Source organism: Pelecanus crispus, chromosome 12 (genome assembly GCF_030463565.1).
Source record: "Pelecanus crispus isolate bPelCri1 chromosome 12, bPelCri1.pri, whole genome shotgun sequence".
In the NCBI taxonomy this organism is placed as follows: domain Eukaryota; kingdom Metazoa; phylum Chordata; class Aves; order Pelecaniformes; family Pelecanidae; genus Pelecanus; species Pelecanus crispus.
The window spans coordinates 12394977-12417545 of NC_134654.1; the positions used below are offsets into that span (position 1 = coordinate 12394977).

The 22569-nt window shown below is 46.2% G+C and overlaps 1 protein-coding gene across 1 annotated transcript in view; it reads right to left on the reverse strand.

Annotated features, from left to right (window-relative positions):
• Positions 1-7487: 7487 nt before the first annotated feature.
• The window catches only part of LOC104023982 (S-adenosyl-L-methionine-dependent tRNA 4-demethylwyosine synthase TYW1), a 115306-nt gene continuing 100224 nt past the window's right edge, over positions 7488-22569 (reverse strand). Inside the window, exons 14-15 of the mRNA XM_075719762.1 lie at positions 20323-20490; positions 7488-7754 (exon numbers count right to left, since the gene is read on the reverse strand). Coding sequence (XP_075575877.1) covers positions 7533-7754; positions 20323-20490 — 390 coding nt within the window. The 3' untranslated portion in view covers positions 7488-7532. The remainder of the gene's footprint in view (positions 7755-20322; positions 20491-22569) is intronic.

The following is a 22569-nucleotide window of genomic DNA, read 5'->3' on the forward strand; positions in this document are numbered from 1 at the left end:
CCATAACAAACCCTCTTGTACTGGAGATCCAGCAATTTTTGACATCTTCTGTGTTGTATCCCCCCAAAATTTCCCAGTGGGGAGCCCTATGCAGGAATGCTGTTGCCAATTCAGGGCTGCATTTTCACTACCTCTGTAGCATCCTTTGGAGGAGCCCACAGCCATCCTGGGAGATCTGTCATTGGGAATAACCATTTTGGACACTTCTAATACACGTATAGAGCGTGGCCTTGGTAGCCTAAAGGCAGAGAGGCTGGGAGACAGGAAGAGAGAGGATGCTCCGGCCCTGGGATGGGGTGTCCCCAGGGTTGGGCGCTGCAGCCAGGCAAGCATCCTCCAGGAAGGTGGTATTGAGTGGCATTTCAAGCCATCACAGTGGGTTTTTAGAGGTATAAAAGGAAAAGGCCAGGTCAGGCACAGCGATATCCCATCAGGGATACACACGCCAGGTCGCCCTTGGCTGTGAAAGGCAGCACAGGGAGCTCTGGCTACATCGGTCCCTGGGGAGAGGACAGAGAGTCTGCCAGGAACCAGGGAAAGTCACAGCCAGGGTACAAGACCTGGGGGATAGTGCTGAGAACACAGGCCAGGCCTTTGTTAAAAGAAAAAGAATAAATAGTAAAGCTAATAGAAAGCCTGCTGTGACAGTAAATTATTTCCAGTCCAACACGAACAGCAGCTTCTAGGGGAAATGCTTTAAATTGCTAGACTAAATGTAACTGTTCCCAGCACCCGCCTCTTTGTATCTCCAGGGTCCTGCATCTCTGGCCACCCTCAGCATCAGCGGCTGCAGGACTTCAGGAGCCCTCCCCTGCCCCCTGCCTGGGCCAGCCAGGCTCTCCCCACACTGGGCACCCCCTGCCTTCTCACACGTGTGGACTCTCTCCACCTGGGCCTTCCCCACTTGCAGAAGATGCTGATAATTAATTTAAACCAGCAATTTGCTTTTGGAGGTGGTTATTGCCACCTCTGCCACCTTTCTGTGAACATTTCCCATCATGTCCTGGGATGAGAGATCATCTCAGCATCACCTTTTTGAGCATTGCTCATGACATGGGGTCACCAGGGCTGTGCAAATGGCAGAAAACCTTTTCTTCCTCAGTCTTTCCAAGAAATAACAGAGGAAGGTTTTGGGAAGAAGCAAAAGGCTGGGATTTGTCTAAGCACTGGGGAGGCAACCCAAGCACAGTGGCCCTTCTCTGGGAAGCTGGAGGACATGGCCACATGGGCTTGTGCCCCACACTGGAAAGGGGACATGGGCACCAGGGATGGGACAGTGGATGGTGACAGCCATAAAATCACCCCCACTTTGTACTCATTGGCTTCAGTTGTGCCACTGCTCCCTAGACTTTGGGAGTGAAGGTTTGGACTGGCTGAAGGAGCTGGGTGGTGCCTGGTGTGGGTTCCCCGCCTCCTCTTAAATGTCCCATCACTGCTGGAAATGAGACACAGGAGCTCCTGCTGCCTCCATCCCTGCTGCAGTGAGCAGTCACTGGTCGGTCTCCTTGGCTGGGGAGGGGAGGAGACAGAGATGGAGCTGAGGAGGAGGACGGGAAGGAACCAGTGAGCTCCCAGCTCCTGGAAAGCTCAGCTCCAGAAAAGCAAGGGCTTCCTTTGAAATATTTCCCCAGGATTAATTGCCTCCCCTTCATCGCAGCGAGCTGCTAGAGCAGCACATGTTCTTGCTGCTGGGTCAGGTCCCCTCCCGTGGGGCCCACAGCTTTTGCCAACTGCTGGCTCAGTTTGCAGTTGACGAAATGAAAAAGATGCCCTTCCTTCAATTAATTCAGATATCTTGTTCCTTTCCCCTCGAGGCACAATAGCAGCTCTATCATAAATGATTTAGGAGCGGAGCCAGATGAAGACAAAGCTGATGGATGACAATTCGCTGTTTGGGGGATGTTTTCCTGCTGGAGATTTTTGGAAACAAATATATTTATATTCATTCAAAAATGAAACACAACCCCCCATCCTGAATGATTCACCCCATGAGTCAGGGCACAACAGCAGCGTGGCCGGACAGAGCCTGCAGCGCGGCGAGGAGTGATGCCAGCCTGTGCCATGGAAGGATGAGCTGGACCAGGCAGAGGAGCCGGGGCACAAGGCTCCTCAAATGCTCCCTGGATTTAAGTGGTTAAAATAATTTGCCCATTTTGCCTTTAGGATGGAACCTCCTGAGCCTCCAGGCTGGCTATTGAAGCAACAGGTCCCTCTTTGCCAGAAACGGTGCCCAGGAAGTACATCATGCCATGGCTTTGGGCAAAACCCCCCAAACTGGAGGGAGGGCAGTTCTTTGCGGGGGGGTCCTGGGCAGCCCTGGGTGCAGTGAGGATGGAGACCCCCCCTGCCCCCAGCAGCACCATAGGCATGTGCTGCTGGAGGGTGACTCTGGTCCAGATCAGAACCTATGGAAAATGTGTTGGCGTTACCCATTTACTTAGTCAAATACATTTAGAGTGACAGAGCATGACCATCACGAGAGCATAGGCTGATCCTGAAATTGTGACTTCAGAGATGTTTTCCCAGACTGGGATCTTTTACTGATGTCTGGCAGAGTAGAAAAGAACTCATTTAACTAAAAATCACTTTTTTTCAGAGCGCATCCCATACCTTTAAATCTCCCCTGTGAAAAAAATACAACCTCCAGCCCATACGAGCATCCTGGTGAGTGGCAATCTGTTTTAAATTTCAAAGAAGCAATTTCAGGTAAAACAAGAAATGCTGCTGTGGAGACCAGGTAAAAAAAAAAAACCCTCCCAGCAGAAGCAAAGCTCCCTGGCCCCAGCATACCCAAAGCATGATCCCTGCAACAGCCTGCAGTCAGCTGGAGCTACAGCAGCAACCCACACTGGCTGGCTGGGTCTTCAATTTAGCATGTCCCCGAAATAGCTATAGATGGCGATTTGTATTAAGTTGTACAATTGAAAGCTACTTGTGTAAGAGGATTGCTTTCGGATACATGCATTGAAAGATTTGCTTTAAGCACAAGGCAATTCAAGTGTAATTGCAGGAGCGAATCCTGCCCAAATTGCTCTCAGAGCAGCTTCCAGATGTCAGATGGACCCAGGAGGGACAAGCAGGCAGGATGCAGCCCTGGTTACCATCCTGCCTGGTATTCGGGGGCTGTTTTCCCTCTAGCTGCTGAGCAGGGGAAATCATGATTTTTCTAAGACATCTCAGCTGCCAATCCCCATGGGGATGCCGCAGCATTGGCCTCAGTGCAGGTCACCCACCTTGTCCCTCCTCCAAGCCCCACTGGTGGTGGCCCCATCAGCCCTATCTCCAGGGCTGCAAATCAGCCACCAGCACCTGCTCAGGACAGACTCACTGCGGAGCCCTGGAACACAATGGGGAAGATCAGGGAGAAGGATGGAGGGAACGTGGGGACACAGGGAGGATCAGGGAGGGACCACTTAGAACACCAAGTTATTTCAGCTGAGCCAAATGGCCCGTGGAGAGGCACCGCATAATGGGGACAGCAGCAATTTGTGTGCCCCAAGGGGGGCTGGGAGAAGAAATAGTGCTAATGCTACAACGCAGAGAAAACACACAGACAGTTTTCTTTAGGGCTCCCCTAGGATTTCCAAGGGAAGACACTGTCAGGGTTTTATGGAGCATTTTACATGAAATGGTAGTCACCACAGCAGCCGTTAAAGGCAGCAGCCCCAGGGCTCCTCCGGCACAGGGGCCACCTCTCCCAGGGCAGCACCAGCTGCTACCAGGACTCACCACGGATGAGCAAGGGATTGGGGTGAACACTAGTGATTTATGGCTGCTTCATCTATCAGGGAGGTAGATGCAGGATAGAGGTATCTAGCCCAGAAAGGTGGAATAGGTGTAGAAGAGCTGGCATCCGTTGCGGGGAATGTAGTGGGTTATGATGGACACCAAACATGCCAGCCCAGAACTCCACCTGCGCCCATATGCAACTGATGCTCCAGGGTTAACAACAGTCCCACAAAAAGTTCGTCTTGCCTAAGCTGCTAATGACCTCAGTTAACCTAACCCACAGGAGCTTGGTAATGAGGAGGCAGTGAAATACTTGTGGACCTTTATTTCTTACGGCATGAACAACTTCCCTAGGACTTGGCTATAGGAAGGCCCCCCATGCTCTACTTATAAGAGGTCACACAGAGGAACAAGGATGACAGTAAACCCATAGCTGATCAGAAGACAGGGAAGACCACTACCTAAACACACAGCTTGTGGCTTGGGAGATGCCCTGGGACAACTGCTTGGGCTGGCAGATGTGAGCCAGGTCTTCCAAGAGTCTTGCAGAGCAGAGCTGGTGGCTGGAGAGGTCTTTGCACCTACTAAACATCTGTGTTCAGGTAGCTGCATCTCAACCCTGATATTTTTACTCAAACTGCATTAGTTCTGCAAAATAAGCCCAGAACACATCAGTTTTTAACTCAGAGGTGGTCCAACACTGGGAATTTCTGAGAAGGCACCTTCTCCACATAGCATCCCTCCCATCAGAAGCAGGAGTCAGAGCACAGGTCTCACTAATAAATGTATTTTTTCCTGTTAACAGCTTCAAATCTTTCAGCACGGAGCATCTGAACTTTCCAGTGCTGCTAACCTTCACCCCAAAGCCCAGATGGGAGTTAAATGGTGTCAAACATGACCAAGAGAACAGAGGAGTGACTGAGCAGAGGATGGGATCACCCCTGGTGAAGCCGTGGTGGGAACAGGACAAATCCTTCTCCCCAAGGGGAAAGGAGAGCATCCTTTCTTTAGCCTGTTTCTTAAGGAAATCAAATCCCTAAGACTAACCTCCCATGAGGATTTAGGAGGTATTTTTTGAAAATATGGTCAGGAAAGGAAGGAAAAAAGTCATTCTGGAGACCTTGCTTGAAGACAGATGCCCACCACTGACCCAGATAAAAAAAAATCCTCACCCAGAGTTTCCAATGCCTTAATGAATCCATGTCTTTCCTCCACCATTCACTGAACAGCAAAATGTATCACCAAGAACACACACACGAAAAAAAAAACCCACCACATTTTCTGGTGGAAGAAAGCAACAAGCAGGTGCCCTCTCAGCTCAGCTTGGTACTCACCAGCTCCCATGAATAGGGCTGTAAAGGATGAAACACATGGACATGTCTTAGCTAAGAAGCAGCATTAGCAGCCCAGATCAAATCTCACCATGACAATGGCCTGGCTCACCCCAATGGCAGCTTTCAAGACAGGCCACAACATATGGTGGCATGGGCACAGGATCTCACCAGCCTGGCTGGGACACCCAGCACACCAAGCTCAACCTCCAGCCAGATGCAATCACACAGCGTGGACACCTTGAGAGTCCCACGGTTGGACTTTGGTGATGCGATGCACACAAAGCAGCAACACTGTCATGTCAGGTTTCTGTTACAGGAAGACCAACAGATGGCTTGAAAACATCCTGTCCCTCCCCAGGGCTTGCTGGTGCCACGTGCGTCGGTCTTGGCATTGGCCTGAGGAAGCTTGGTGACCTCTCACCACTTCCAACCTCCATTCAGTGCTTTAGGGAGAGGAGCCAGGTGACTGACCTGTTAGAGCAGCCTCCCATCAGCCAAGCCCTCTCTATCGTCCATGGATACACAGATGCTCTCCCTTCCACTCCACATGCTATCAAGAAAAAAGATATTCTGCAATGTTTGTGCTTTTGATCTCCTTAAAATCCCTTTAGCATCCCCTCTTACAAAGTCTCACACAGCAATGACAACAAAGGTGCTCTAGGGAAAACTACTTTATTTTCTTTCTTCTTTGGAAACACATTTTGCAGTTTAAGAAATGAGGTTCTTTTTCAAAAAATAATCACAACCTCAGGAACAGTCCTATCCACAGTGCTGCAGGTGCTGGGCATCGCAGGCTTATGGACCTCGCCATTAAGGTGGGACTATTGTGAACACCTCTGATCTGTGTTCCTGGAGTTCAACAGAAGAAAAAAAACACTCAAGCATCACTGTGTTTTAATTCCCACCAGCGTCTGACACCTCTGGGTCTAAATTAAAGCTCTTTCTGCAGCAGATTTGGTCAGGCTCCTCAGACTTCAGCTGGAGCAGGTCAAGCCACCATGCAGCAGACTGAGGTAATGGGGGAGCCCCATTGTCCACTGCTCTCCCACACAACAGCCTGTTCACCCCAAAAGGCTGGCTGGGCACAGGGAGAGAGGAGGAGAGCGGCCAGCACTGCCCCGTGCCTCAGGGGCCGCCAAAGCATGGAAGCCATTGGCAGAGGTGTGGGAGGCTAGCTGAGAAGCAGTAGCATTGTAGCCTAGTTCAGCCATTTTGCAACTGAAGGCACAGCTGGACATCGGGGGTCTCCCCCGGGTGTTTGCACACTGATCTTCTGCAACTCATCAGGGACTGCAGCCGATACAGATGTTGCATAAACAGGTTGTCAGCATGTGAAAGTGGGCATTTTCCCAACAGAAAACAACTCACTCCTCTCTCATTTAAATGCAATTTTCCAGCCAGGTTGCAATACCCCCAGAGTGCCAGGCACAGCCCAGGGTCTCCGAGAGCAACATCCAGGGACATGTCACTGGACCTCGTGCCTAGACGTCATTTCTCCAAACTATAAGAGTTTGCTTCTTGACAAGAGATCTCAACCAGATTCAGTTTTCATTTACATCAGATTACCACCTCCACCCAAACCAGCAGCGACACTGTTGACTTGCCTGTGTGGAGCGAAGGGAGCCATCCACGTACACCCAAGCCCGTACAGGTGGGAAACCTGTACACCCCACAGCACATCCTCACCATCAGCAGGACACTGGACACACACAGCAAGAGCATAACAGGGCTTTGAAGAACTGTATGCGTTGTTTAGGGCTGCTGGGGGAGTAGGATAAAACTACTCGGAAAATATTCATTGCTAAACCCATGAAGCTGGAAAATATTTGGAGAGATATCAGAAGTTGCAGATGATATTAAGAGCAGTGCTATTACTTACACCATTCCCAAGCTTCAGCTTCTTGGGTTTGGGGTCTTTATAGGAATTGGCACCAGTGTTTAAAATACATAATTCTTTGTTACTGTCTGTACAATGACACTTCCAGAAGGGCTCAGGCTTTTAGATCTAGACCCTTCTGCAGTCCCACCTGCACAGATCCTGTGGTGTTGAAATCCCCTTGGCACTTATCCTTATGGATACAGAATGTTTTGCTGCAGAGTTGGATGCCACCAGGTGCCGGGCTCTCCTCGCAGCAGGGCACAGAAGGCAAACAAACACTCCTCCTCCACATCCAACTCCAAACACTCTCCGCTGCAGAGACCACAGCCACTGCCTCCCTCATCATGCCGCCAGTTCAATAAATTGCTGGCATGCACCATTTGTGATTTATCTTGAGATACAGAGCATTATAAATATTTTCATCCAAGAAGCCCTAAAAACAGGAGAGAAGGGTTAAATAAAGGCCTTACCCTCCTTGTCAATATCAATCAGAAAAATCTAGGTGATATTCAAAATCGGTGTTAGCCCAGAAATGGAGACCAAAAGTCAGCAGCCAGCCAGCCCAGAGTTCAGCGAGAACCAACATAACCTCAGCACCCAGAGATGTCTCTCACTTTATTCTTCCGCTGGTATCTTATGTCCACGGGATCAAATCCCCTTTCTCTGGACCCAAACAGCGCCCAGCGAGGAGTTCTGGCTGCATAATCGACTGCAGTGAAAGCCTTGGACCCGCCGCTCCTCTCGTGCTCTTGCACCAGCTCCTGGAAGCGGTCGTAGTTGATCCAGGTGCACCACTCACCATTGATCTTGAACTGGAAGGAAAAGAAAAATGTTACCAAGCCAGTGAGCAATGAGGAGTACCAAATACCACGTTTATGCTAAGACAAGCTGGGTGCATATTAAATTGGTTACCCAGCTGTAGTCTTTTTTAATTTTCTAGCCACATTAAGGTCCAGGGTAAAGCCATCCAGAAGCTAATGTAGAATAACTGCTTTAACAGAAAAAAAGAAATTCAGGTGGACAAATACCTAGAACTTACTGTTTCTGAGCCACATTTCATCCAGGGGTTTGACAACATACACAGATACAGGATGACCATTTTTCTTACAGCTTTAGTCATTTAGTGCTGTATACCAGCAGATAATCTCCATGAGGGTTTCACTGTTGTGTGCTTTGCCAGATCCTTCAAAGTACCAGATCCTACCACCACTTCAGCCCCACTTTGCCATGGTTCACCCTAAAGCCTTCCCAGGTGTGTTGGCACTTGCCAGGTGTCACTTACACCTGAAAGACCTTGGTTTGGGGAACTAGAAGAGCCCTGGAGGAAACATGTAAATTTGAGAACAATACCCAGGTACCCCTTGATGAAGGGACCTTTCCAAGGTCAACCAAAGCCCCTGTTCAGAGCGTGTGACACCAACTCCAGAGCAGCCACAGCCAGGCAAAATGGTACGGGAGCAACACCAGAGCAGTGCGCTGCAGAGATTGGGGTGATTCTTGAAAGGGGCAAGAGGACTGTGTTTGGGAATGGGGGAAAATAAAAAGGTTTAATGACACGAATCCGCTTTCCATGTGAGAATTTTAAGAACTGCTTATTTTGACAAGCTGAAGCTGCATTTGTCTAGCAGACCTGCTATGCTAATTTAGCAACAGACTTGACTGAATCCTCAATTAGGATTTATCTGAGCTAAGAGCTTCTTATGCACTTTATCAAAAAAAAACCCCAAACCCCCAAAAAAACCCCAAAACCAAACACCCAGGGAAAACAGACTGACTCCCTGTTTTTTTCAAAAACCTGATGGCTATGCATTTAAAATGGCACTTGACTCTCTGCCCAAGAGCTAAAAGCTTTTTTGGTTGGAAAAACTGCTGACACCTGCAAAATTTTGCAATCAAACATTGCTAATGCTGATCTATTGCTGCCTGCGTAATTACAGCGAATTCTTGCAGGAGTCGTCTTCCGCACAGAGTGGAGGTGTGAGACTGCAGAGTCCTAACAGTGGGGAACAAGTCTCACCATAAATAAACTCACCCAACGTTCATTCTTCATATGCTAAGGTGGAGGCCATGTTTCACCAAGGCGACACATCCTTTCCAGTGTGCGCGGCCACAAGTAAAGCAATAGCAGAGGAGACAACCTATCACCTGTAAAGCAGCAGGTCCCAAACAGGATCCAGGCTCAGGAGACCTGAACTTCCCTCCCAATGTGTGTGGAGGTGCTAGGTGACAAGTTCACACCATGCATAAGACTCCCTGCTCCCCCCAGATTTGATTCACTAACACCGAGCAAATTTTCACACAAATTAAGGGCAAAAAAAACCTAACCCACAGGATCCAGCAAAGCCTTTAACACACATGGCACATGGGAGAGTTGTTTAGCACACTAGCTGTTGAGCTTATTCCCATGATTGGTACGGAGCACTCCTAACATGTCAGACGGGTCCCTAGATAGCCTTGAGGACAACTAAGAGAAACCTAGCACGTGAAGAACAAAAAAGCCGCTGATACTGGAACACAACTGAATAGGCAATTCAGTAAAGCCTATTTCCTTGAAAACCAATGGGATGCTCTAACCTCAGGATGAAAGGGGGAGCTTGCAACAAACTGTTAACCCTGTGGTCAAGAGTGGCTCAGCAAGAGCACCAAAGCCACAGGAGATACTAGTGCCACCCAGACCAGCTGAAACAAGGGTATGGACTGCAGCCACCATGCCCAACCCAAACACTGGCATAAATATCTGCCTCTCCAGAATCTTAAAGCTAGAACTGTATGAAAACAGCCTATTATTACCTGCAGGAGATAGAGAACTATTTCTAGAGTATTTCTAGAAGAAGACGCGCTCAGACCGTTGCTGTGTCAAGCCAGTCAACAGTGATGCAGCTGCACTCACAACCGGTTTAACTGGCAATAGGTGGGTAAAAAACCACCATCCTGTGAATGGGCTGGCATCAGTGCTGGTGCTCTTATCATCCACAGCAGCTTCAACATCAGTATAACACTGTCACTACCCAGCCGAGGGCAGAAGCTGTCTCATACAGGGATGAGAGTCTGACATGAGTTTCTGGGACACAATCAGATGGTTTCTCTCTTTTTAGAGGCAAACTATTCTTTTTTCCCCCGCTCCATCATGACATGGCTGTATGTCACCACATCAGCTGTTCTTCCATGGAGTTAGTGACCTTTAACGTGGCTAGCAGCAGAAGGAAATAAAACCAAAGATCTCCCAACACCAATCCCAAAAAGTCCCCATCACCTGGAGTTGGGCATCAAAGCTTTCAGAGGCCACTGGACGAAGCGTGCAAGCACGCAGCTGGCCCGAAGGTAGCATCCCCAGACCTGCTGGCTTTTGGGTTGCGCTCCTGAGTAAGGTGGGATGCTGAGAGGTGGCTTGGTGAGTGGCTGGAAGGGACCTCTGCTCTCTCCTCCCCTCATCACTCACTCCCCTTAGCATAAAGCACTACGCACGCTTTCCTGGGGATAAAACCCTCCAGGGTTGCATAAACTACGTGCATCGCTCTGCATCCTGAACTTTGGCTAGGTCACCAAAGTGAGATTTTAAGCTATTTAATTTTGACTCCATCTGAACATGCAGCTCCTGACACAACAGAGCTATTAAGGCTGGGAGCCACCTGCTGCAGACTAAGGTGACAACACCATTCCCACCAGAACAATCAAATGAAGGCTGTCTGGAATTCATTAAAAAAGCAGATTAAATATTAAATATTGTTAATAGCACAACAATAGCACAGCTGTAAAACATGAAGAAATGGGAGCAATCCTTTAAGCGTGTCATGGAAAGCAATTACTTCTGCTGAGGAATAAAAACTAGACAAACATGGGGTCGGGGAGAACAGCCTCAATTGCCCACAAGATTTACAGATCGGATTTTGACAATTTTGTGATTATTCCATAGATAACAAAAGATTTAAGACTCAGAATACTTTCACAGCATCCATATAACAGGTGAGCCAATGTTAAACACCAGTGTTATTTCAGACTAATATGGTCAGGTTTTTTATTGAATTTTTCACTACCTGGTTTAAGTCTTAAGGTGATAAATTGATAAATACAGCAACAAAAGACAAATGGCTGAAACCTTGTTTTTTTTAAAGCTAGCATCATAAAAAAAGTAATAAAGCTCCTTTGGCTGGCTCTGAAGCCAGGCTGTGTTGTCTGGAGAGGCAAACTCGCCTCCCCAAGGGCCTTGCTCAAGCAGTGAGATGACACGGGAGCCACCACATGCCTTCCCCTCAGAGCTCATGCTCCCAGGGTCCCCAGGCTCCAGTCCCCACGGTCCCACCACAGATCACTCTCTACAGACGTGGCACCAGTCCACAGCAATGCAAAACATGCCTGATTTCTGCAGATCCTACAGCCAGGGCAAGGAGCACTGCCCTGAGCAGGCATTAATGCTGGGAAAACAAGAGGCAGAGGAAACAAGGAGAAACTCGTAATGGCCTTCAAGCCCAGAAAAGCAGATCTAAGTGTGTTGCTGGACCACCACTGGGGACATTTGTCAAGGGGTTACACACCTCTGACAGGAATGGCATGGCTTGACTAGGGGAGCCACAGGGCAATGGTGCAAAAGGACGGAGCTATCTGCATGGGGTTGTGTTGTCCATGGACATGGCCAATCCCTCAAACAGTCTATAGCAAAACTAACATATATACTGCAAAGACAATCAGAAGCCATGACTAAAATGGAGAGCCAAGTTACCTAGGAGCATCAATAGAGCATGGCTAACACCTCCTTCTTCTCTTATAACTCACAAGAGTGGATATGAACAGGAAATTTCTTTAAATTATCTTTTGCAGTAGGTTTACAGCTGCTCCAACTGCAGAGAGAATCTTCTTGCTACAGAAACCTATCAACATTCATGAAGAAGAGCCACGCTACATATTTCTTCTCTTATCAACATATTTGCATAAGCAATTTGGGGGGGGTAAAACCATATGCATATATTGAGGACAATATAGTAGTACAACTTACTACATTCCTCCAGACATGCATAACGGCCAAGAAAGAAACACAGGGTTTATATGAAGGGATAAAACATAGAAGAGAGGCAGAGATGGTGACACATGAAATGCTAACACTGAAAAATGGAAGTCAGCCAAAAATCAATTAGTTTGTCCTAACAAGGATAATGTTATATTTTCTTCAGAGAAAAACACACTGAAACAAGGAGGCTCCTCTTCATCCAATCCACTCTGGTCTTTCTCCAAAAAAAAAAAATAATGTATTTTCAGGAAAGGACTAAATAGTATGGGCTACATAAGAGAATAAAAGCAGAGCAGTAAGGCAAAGCCTTCTGTGGCTCCTTGCAGACCTCATCCTCACAGAGCAAAACTTGGGCTGGAAGGACAGAATCCATTCCTGATGGGGAGAGGACCCATGGGAAACCTTTCTCCGATGAGCTGTGTTGCAATGCAGCATCCCTGAGGAGCAGAGGGAAGACTGGGAAGAGAAATCAGGGCTTTGGGTCTTGCAACAGCTACTCTTTAATTACTCAAGGACACGAAGTCCAACAAATGGATTCTTCCCCAGGTAGATGCCTGAGGTTTAATAGTTACGTACAGCAGTTTTATGCATAGTTTTAAAAACCACACACACACACACAAAAAAAAATCAGTCAGTGGTAAGTAGGGAAAACAGCGCACACTTCAGTTGCAGGGAGGCACAGAAACTGGTGTAGCATCATACAGGAGAGCAAGGAGAGCCCACGGCTCCTTTGATGGCTTTTCTAGTTATAATTTCCAGCATTTTAAAACCTGGCGTTGCCAAACATTTCAGTCAACACTTATTTTGGTTTGCACATATCATGAGACATTAAAGGAGCATTTTGCAAAAGCAAGTCTCAGCAACTCAGCTTTTATAAGGCCAGCAGGTCCAATGCTTCCTAGTCCACACTTCTGTCCCATCCTGAAAAACAAGTTAAACCCAACTGCCAGCTCTGCTCTTAGACATTCAGAAATTAAGTATTCTCCCTGCCTGAGTGTTAAAATCCCATCCAAGCAACACAAGCTGATGGCTTGTGCAAGGGCTCTGTGCTGCCAGGGTGCCCCACTCCCCATCTCCTCTCCCCACCGAGTGGCTGGATCCAGCACTGTCTGCACAGCCCCTTCCCAGCTGCTACCTGCAAACCAACCCCCAAGTGCCAGTGGCAACGCTGCTGCCCGTGGCTTTGGTGACCCAGGGCTGCAAGACGCATTCAGTGTTGCAGGCAGGGGGTTGCTTCCCAAGAAAAAAAACCCCAAAAAAACACCAACCAAAAAAACCACCAAAACCCCCAAAAACACACCCCACCAAAACAAAAAAAACCCTAAACCCAACCAAAACCAAAATAATTTTGTGCACAAAGACTTTTTTTTTTTTAACAGGAAGTAATGCATTCAGAGCCTGCAAACATCACAGTCCCTGCACCACCTGAGCATTTAAACATACAGAGGGATTTAAAAAAAACTCACTACTATACTCCATTTACATTCTTTCCTGAGAAGAAAACTTATCTTTGAATTATCTTTGGAGAAGCCGTCAGGATATCCTCAGTCTTTTTTCAGTGGCTTTCCTTGAAATACTTTCTTTGCTGAGCTTAAATATAGTCTTTTGCTATTAAGAAAAAGCATTGTTCTGGGGAGATGGAGTATGGCTTTGCACACAGGTCTTAAGCAGATTTATTTATTTTTAATTCCATGCTTACATATCTATGGTCCTGAAACTCAAAAATTTGTTTTCAAGTATCTGTACAGCCTCCTGCCAGCTGGTCAGATGAGCTCACAGCCCACAGGGTCACTGAAGCCCACTTGACCCACACAGGCACACTACAGGGCTTATATTAAGAGTATTTTGAGAAAAAAAATCTGTAGTAGAAATGCTCCTCTCCTCAGAACCCCTGGCAGCAGCTGGAACAACTCAGCAGCATCAAAACACTGCAGGTTTCATCAGTCTGCAATGATATATGTGAATATATAAACAACAAAAAAAAATCAATCCGTCCTGGCTACTTTTTACACTGGGCACAACTGGTCATGTGACAGGGCAGGAGTTAACACCCATCATCCCTTTTATTTCCTCTTACATTTTCACCAAAGAGACCAGGGGACACTGACAGACCCCAGGTCTGGTGCAGCGTATCTGTCCTTAATGTAACAGCATAAAGCTTGCAGAGAATCGCTGTGATCCACATGCACACGTTTGGTGGGGTAATGTACACATCTGGATTTTCTACAATGGACAGACAGAAGTCTCAAGAACTGTCTAGATGGTGCAGCTGGGCTCTTGCAGGCTGCAGGAATTTAAATACCGCAGCAGCCGAGGCTGTGCGTGACGCCAGGACAGGTAGGTTCATCCCGCTCTTGCCATGGCTCACCTGCCAGTCTTTACCTTTATGATTCCCCTTCTGAAAAATAAAATCACATCTGCCCACTCCACTTCACTTCCCAAGGTTACTTGGCTTAGAAGCATTTAAGACTGCTGGTACCCAGAACAGGAGATGTCTGAGTAGCGGGTAATGCAGTGTCAAATGTGTTACTTGGGACTTAGTTACCACTCCAGATTTGCAATGCAGAACCTTTCAGCTACTGGTTTTCTATCATTGGTCTCCACCGTCAGTCACTTCTCTGGGCACAACATCAAAAAGGCCACTGGAAAAATGATCTTGATGGCTCCAATCCTGAGCTCCTTAATTTAAATTTGAAGACAGCCCATCACTGCAATAAACAAAACAGCTTTTGTACTTTCCCACAGGGTATTATTAAACAGATCATATATAACGGGAGCGCAAAGCACTTACAGTACCCAACTGCTCTGACTATTTCCACCACCTGCCAGTATGAAGCTCTCCAAGTCAAACAAATAATTCATTGAATTATTGCACCTAATAATTGTTTCTCAGCTAATTAAGGCTCACAATAATTTAAGGCTCCCTTTGTTTGACAGTGGAAGTGACTGAACGGGAGTCACTCAGGAAAAGCAGAAGAAATATTGTAGATAAATTAATCTTAACAGGGTCATATTGCCTGTTAAAAAGCTAAAAAAACTTTTCTTTTTAATTACCACTTGTAACCTCAGGCTTTAGGGGGAAGAAGTTAAGATTAAGCTGGTTATTAAGTTACAAATGCATGCAGTAGAAGGTAATAACCAATCCAACAGGACAACAGGCACGCAGAGGTGAGGGTCTCACTACATCCCATCTCTGCAGGGCTAAAAAGTCTGCACAGTGACACCGGGCCCTGGGAATAACCAAGCTTTAAACCCCTCAGCAACTTTGCAGACAGTATCTATGAACAGTTAACAGTACCAAAAGTTTCTATCAATTTTTAGATGGAAACAAAAAGTAGCCTTGTAGTTATACATTCAGTGACTTAAATAAGTGCTCATTAGCAATCAGACACGTTAAAGTAGATGAAATGCCTTCCAAAGCTGGCAACTAGAATGCCTGGAAATGGTATTTGCTATTTTGTTTTCCAAGAGAGTGGAAAAAAAAAGGTAACACCAAACCAACGCTGACCTGACCCATGAGGTGCTGGGCAGGCTCCGTCCCTCACCAGCGCTGTATCGCCCTATGGCTGTGGGACCGTTCCTCTGCAACTCGTTAGCTTCTATTTATTACATCTAATATTGTGTGAGTTATTCTAAAGAAAAGACTCATTGTTGCAGTTTTTTTTTAATCCCTACCTGCTGCAGAGCAGAACATCTCATCTTTTAATTAAGCCAGGACTACATCCAGACAGTTTTAATTCCGATGGATGAAAACCAGATTACTTTAGCACAGCTGTGATCTTCTTTTAATAACTAACAGATCAAGCACAGCAGAGCCACCTTCCTATTTGGAAGGAGGCAACGGAAAGAAAAAAACCTTCAGAAAACATACCATTTCATACTCACGCCTGCACTAAGGCTGTTCTTGGGCTACTGAGACACCTTGTCCTCAGCTGGGGAGTAACCTATCCCCTGCGTCTGCTGCAGACACAGGGATGTTGCACCTATTCGGTGACCTTCTGACACAAAGCAGCAACCCAAGTTTGTTTTTCCCCTTGCACTATATGGGGTAACTGATGGCTGAGCAGGCAGAGAACATGATCCAAATTCTGGATCTGGGATGCTGGATTGCAAGGACAGCTTACACTCTCCAAATGATTTGCAAGGCAGGAAGGAGATAAAATGTGATGGACTATTTTTCTCTAACACAACCCTTGTTAGTCAATCTGCAGCTGGTAGTTAAGTGCTTCCTTTTCCTCCCTAAATATAGATGAAATGCTCAGCATGGAACAACTTCAACGCCTTTCACCCAACCTCTTGAGCTTTCTGCAAGTGCAGCCAGGGCACACGTGAAGCCTTCACATCCCATCCAAGCCCCCCTGGTGCTGACATGGGCAGTGTTGGAAAACCCAGTGGGAAGGAAAAGGCTGATTCCCTCTTTGCTGGGAAGATTTCTTGGTTGATGGAGAGTGATGAGCACCAGGCTACTATCTCCCCAACTCATTTCAAACTACCCATGACACTTACCGTACCCTCAGCACCACATTCTGGTTAAGGGAAATGAAATGATTACAGGGACCTTCCTAAAAGCATCAGCCTTGGGTCACTTTGTGGATGCCAGGCTCACCCCGCCATGTTGCAGAATGTAATGCTAACCCAGACCACATCCACCAGGGAAATAATCCAACTGGTGAGACAAGGGAGGTCCGGGACACAGGGCTTCATTGGCACCACGAGGGAACATCTAGATCCAGGGTATGGACTCAGATCTGCTTGTAGAAGTCAGGTGCATCCATTTATTAAGGCAAAAAAGGATGATGCCAGCCACTTTTCTCAGCCCACCAGCCATTCATTTCACCCTGTTAACTGAGACATCCAAAGAGAGCAAAAAGTAATGGGATTTCAGGACTATTCCCTGTGCTATGCATGGCTAACTGACACAGAAATCAATCCCAGCATTACAGGGAAGAGGCAGGGATGCTCACACGTACTAGCAGACTTGGTAAGGACCAGACCGAGCAGCAGTGCACGATACAAACTGCACTAACAAGAAACTAACAGCTGTAAAGCAACAGGGAGAATGGGGCTGGAAAACAACCCCCTTGCAAAAGCAAGGTAGATATTTAAATGAACGTAATAGGAGATAATTGGCAGGCAAGCATTTCAGCACAATGGAGCAGGTGGTAAACACACATAAAGCAAATTCAACAAAGTGGGGCAGAGGGTTTTATTCTAGAAATTACAAAGATGCTAACTTTCATTAAAAAAAAAAAAATCTTTGCTGCAAGGCAGCTGCAGTACATTCTCCTTCTTGGGCACTTCTTATGGTCGTCTCGAGGATACATTCATTGTTGCAACCCAGGAAAAGCAGCCACCTAAGGTCTCTCTCTGGAAAAGGTTACTTGAATTAACTGTTAAATTATAAAGTTGCCGCTGTCTCAATATCTCAGCCAATTAGTTCAAAAGTGCTGTAATAAATTAGATTTTTTTGTACCATTATGTTTATAGGATTTGCTACAAAGCAAATATAATTAGTCAAGAATTTAGCACTATTGCTAAAGAAAAGAATCAAAGAGGATGGAGCCAAAGCACACCAGCACCTCTCAAGGAGAGATGGAAACCAGCACACAGCAGGGAACGGAAAGCTGGGAGGAGAATGCAGAAAAGACAGGGAAGAGGAGCTTTCCCACCCATGGGAACACAGATCAAGCCAAGGGAGGGCTGCACGCAACCCTGGCTGTCCTCACTTGTCCTTCAGGCTTAAGCAGCTGATACACAGTTGGCCCCCCAAAAAAGTGGAAATACCAGTAACTTATGTTTTTTTCAGGTTGTGATGAGCGGGGCACAGGTGTTCTCTGTGTTATTTTTTAGGGCTCTGTGAAGGGTAACTGGAAAACAAACATTTTGCTGTAAGGTTTAAATTTATGAGACTTTTTAAGCTGTCCTTGAATAGTGCAGGAGTGCCAGATCTAAAGCCTCCAAGGTTAAGTGGGACACATCTCAGTTCCCGAGACTCACCAAGTCCTGAAGGCTTTCACAAGCACCCCACCTGTAACTACAGAAATCAGGAACCCACTTCTGGTCAGCAGTGAAAAAAACACCCAAACCCCACAACCAGAAAAAAAAAAAACAACCCAGGGGTGTGTGTGTGTGGAAAAAGTCTACACTTGGAAGCCTAGTGGTAGATTTTTAAGACGCTGAAGTATCCCAAAAATGCAACAGCTCCTGTCTCTGTATCACCTCTTGATTTCCAGAGAAAAGAAAATAACACTAGACACACAAACTGCAGTTTCCTCTACCTAAAAATCCCTTTTTCTGCCTAAATCCCTGGCCTTAAGAGACTTCAGAGCCTAAGTCCTAAGCTATTTTTCATCAAGTAAGCAGGTGCCAATCAGCAATTCTGCATAAATCAAGGAGCAGAGGCTGCAAGCAACATGCATTATTTCTCTGACATTTCCAGACTCTCTTGTATGGGCTGGCATTTCAATACTGGCATTTAAAATTATTAATACGATCATTGTTTGAACACCTCAAAACTCAGACCTAGAAGAACACAGTGAAATAAATCACATTTCCTAAGGATTTTTATTACTGTCTTCCTGCAACTCCTTAACTTTTTAAATATACCTTTGATTTTGCAATTACTCACTACAGTTTGATTGTTCCCAGAGTACAGGTTTTCTGCAAATAATATACACTGACAAATTTTATTCTCCACTGGAGCCTGAAATTCAGAATTAAACATAAGAGAAATAAATTTATTTTTTATTAGTTATTTTAGTACCAAGTATGGATTGTTTCCAAAAGATGCCCTCTCCTAATGGCTTTGGAAAGCAAAGCAGCTGTTGAATTCCTCCTGGGCTGGTATCAATCTATTCTTGTTACTAACAGTGTTACTTAAATTATGCATCAATAAGTTAGGTGGCAATCTGTTTCCTTTCTTTCCCTGGGCCCTTCACCTTAGAATGGAAAAGAATATTTTGCATTCAAGGATTTGCTCAGGCACAGTCGCCAGTGGCAACAACCAAGACTGAGACGGTAAATAAAGCAACTTTAAGGTGAGTTAAAACAAAAATACTGCCAGGTATCCCATTTTTCTTTGTGTCTTAACAGCTGTTTCCATAAAACTGCAAACTGAAAAAGCAAGCAACAGTTTTGTAACTGTGCAAAAGTCTTCAACAATGAGATTCTAATAATTTTCAAACATGGATTTAAAATATTTTGCATCTTTTGCAAGTGGTGATTTTAATGAGTTATTCCCTGTGCATACTGTGAATCACCTTGCATGGTAAGCCCTACACCACCACTCACTAAAACCAGCTCCCATTTAAGCAAGGGACACGAGAGCACCCTTGACTTCAGCAAATGCAAGCAAAGAATATGCAAAGAGCAAAATCATCACAATTAGCATAATAAGTAGCTGCTCCATCAGTTGCCTAGCTAGCGCATTATTATACATTTCTGTTTTCTTTCTATTAAGCTTTTCTGAAGCTCAGAAAGCCAAATTGTACTTGATATTTTTCATATCCTGCATCATTTAAAATTAAATTTTGGGGTTTTTTTCATTTTACTTGTATTTCAAATTGTGTTAACAGTATTTACGAAGGAACCCAAGTTTCAAACAAAACCTTTTACGCACACACAGGCTGCTGAGACATGCTTGGCCTGCGAAGCACTCCAGTAGCATAAAGGGATGCTGGATTAGTGTCAGAAAGCAGCACCACTACCTCTTCTCCATCATTAGGATGGAGAACACGTATAATTGTTCTAGTTACTCCATTTGTCCTGCAAAACAGTTTTGCAGAAAGGCAGCTCCAGTTCAAAAGGAAAGCATCCTCTGTTAACATCCACATATCAATGTCTTTTGCCAAAATTATTTTTCCAAAGGAAGAAAAATACATTATCTTAACTCCAGTTGAAAGGAAGGAGGTCTACAGTTCTGGTAGGTATCACAAAGATCCAGAAGAGGAAAAACACAGCCCTAGCCTATTCTGCTGTAAATTCCTGAGCAAGCTGTCTATACCGCTGAAAACCGTCATGAAAATATAGAATCAAGACAAAGCCAGCTGACCCACCTAAACAAGACTTGTTCTTGCCTTTTGCAAAATGCAAAGCGAGCGTGACAAAGCACAGGAGATACTGCACTGAACTCCTCCTGGAGCCATTAAATGCTTCTTGCCTGGACTGCCACAGTAGTGATGTGAGTTATCACGACCGGCTGCAACCTGCAGCGGCTTCAGTAACTATTCCACAGCGCTCTCTGTAATACATGCTACACTTTTTTTTCCCCCAAAAAGGTATCCAGCTAACTAAAGACAAAATGCTTGGAACAAGGCAATTGTGCAACACTTCCAAGGAGAAGATATGGTGCCTGGTCTCACATCCTGGCACAGTCTCACCTTCTTGTGAGCTATTAGGAGACAGTTTGAGTGTTCGTGTTCACATGCGATTTCATAGTCGGGGATGAGGTCGGCCAGCTCCTGGACGAAGTGCACTACCTCCTCATGCCAGGGGACATTGGCCATGGTGAGGTTGCTGGCCGAACTTTCACCGCAGTACGTCACACCCTGAGAAGAAACACAGGAACAGTCACTGTCAGCTTAACCTTTCGCAAGCTCAGGCACATCAGCCACACCAAACCCTGAAAACAGTCTGTTTTGCCCCCACTTCACAGTGTATCTTATGGAAAGGTAACAAATTTGGAGATGGCATCGAAAATCGGTCTCTGTCTCAGTGACACATCACTAAACTACTGTGTGCCCAGGCTTCCCCAGCAGTAAAACACAGGTGTCCTGGTTTCAGCTAGGATAGAGTTAATTTTCTTCCTAGTAGTGGGCATAGTACTGTGTTTTGCTGATTCCAGGAATACGAAGAAAGTATCTCTTCCTCCCTAGGGGCCTGTGTCTTGGCTGTAGAGAAACTGTCCCAGAAGGTCCAGCAACTCAAATAGGATATATCCTACTCCCCACCTGTACAGACCAGTATCTCAGCCATTAGGAGTCAACGTCCTTATGCTCAAGAGAGAGGATATAGAGGATACACACCAAGGGGCACCCTGTGGTTTTACCTGCGTGATCACAGAGGGGACATGAGGAAGTGGGATGGAAAATCTACCTCGACCCTAGAGGCACGGGTGTGTGAGTTGCAAGGAAAAACTATTACAAAAAGCAGTTCTCCCAGGAAAATTGCAGCTCCAGTTTCCAGTGAGCAGTTCCCCACACAGAGTAAGAGGGCTAACTTTACTTCCGATCTTAATCAAGGAACTCTTGATTCACATTTACAAGAAGTGAACAACGAATACTACAATGAGTATTAGAGGGGCCCTGCCTCCAGCCAGGTGGAGGAAAGGGACAATTGGGTTTACTAGACTGTGTGGATTCGATGGCCTGGCACATCAGACCCACAGGAGTATAAGGCTCTAGTGGACACCAGTGCACAGTGTACCCTAATGCCATCAAGCTATGGAAGGGCAGAACCCATTTGTATTTCTGGAGTGACAGGGGGATCCCAACAGCTCACTGTATTGGAGGCTGAAGTGAGCCTAACTGGGAATAAGTGGCAAAAGCACCCCATTGTGACTGACCCAGAGGCTCCGTGCATCCTTGGCATAGATTACCTCAGGAGAGGGTATTTCAAGGACCCAAAAGGGTACCGGTGGGCTTTTGGTATAGCTGCCCTGGAAAGGGAGGAAATTAAACAGCTGTCCACCTTGCCCAGTCTCTCAGAGGACCCTTCTATTGTGGGGCTGCTGAGGGTCGAAGAACAACAGGTGCCGATGACTACCACAACAGTGCATTGGCGGCAATATTGCACCAACCAAGACTCCCTGATTCCCATCCATAAACTGATTCGTCGACCGGAGAGCCAAGGAGTGATCAGCAAGACTCGCTCACCCTTTAACAGTCCCATATGGCCAGCGCGAAAGTCTAATGGAGAGTGGAGACAGTAGACTATCGTGGCCTGAATGAAGTTACACCGCCAGTGAGTGCTGCCGTGCCAGACATGCTAGAACTTCAATACAAACTGGAGTCAAAGGCAGCCAAGTGATATGCCGCAATTGACATCGCTCATGCGTTTTTCTCAATCCCTTTGGCAGCAGAGTGCAGGCCCCAGTTTGCTTTCACTTGGAGGGGTGTTCAGTACACCTGGAATTGACTGCCCCAGGGGTGGAAGCACAGCCCCACCATTTGCCATGGACTGATCCAGATGACACTGGAACAGCGTGAAGCTCCAGAACATCTGCAGTATATTGATGACATCATTGTGTGGGGCAATACAGCAGAAGAAGTTTTTGAGAAGGGAAAGATAGTCCAAATCCTTCTGAAGGCTGGTTTTGCCATAAAACAAAGTAAGGTCAAGGGACCTGCACAGGAGATCCAGTTTTTAGGAATAAAATGGCAAGATGGACTTCATCAGATCCCAATGGATGTGATCAACAAAATAACAGCTATGTCCCCACCAACTAGCAAAAAGGAAACACAAGCTTTCTTAGGCGTTGTGGGTTTTTGGAGAATGCATATTCCAAATTACAGTCAGATCGTAAGCCCTCTCTATCAAGTGACCCGAAAGAAGAACAATTTCAAATGGGGCCCTGAGCAACAACAAGCCTTTGAACAAATTAAACGTGAGATAGTTCATGCAGTAGC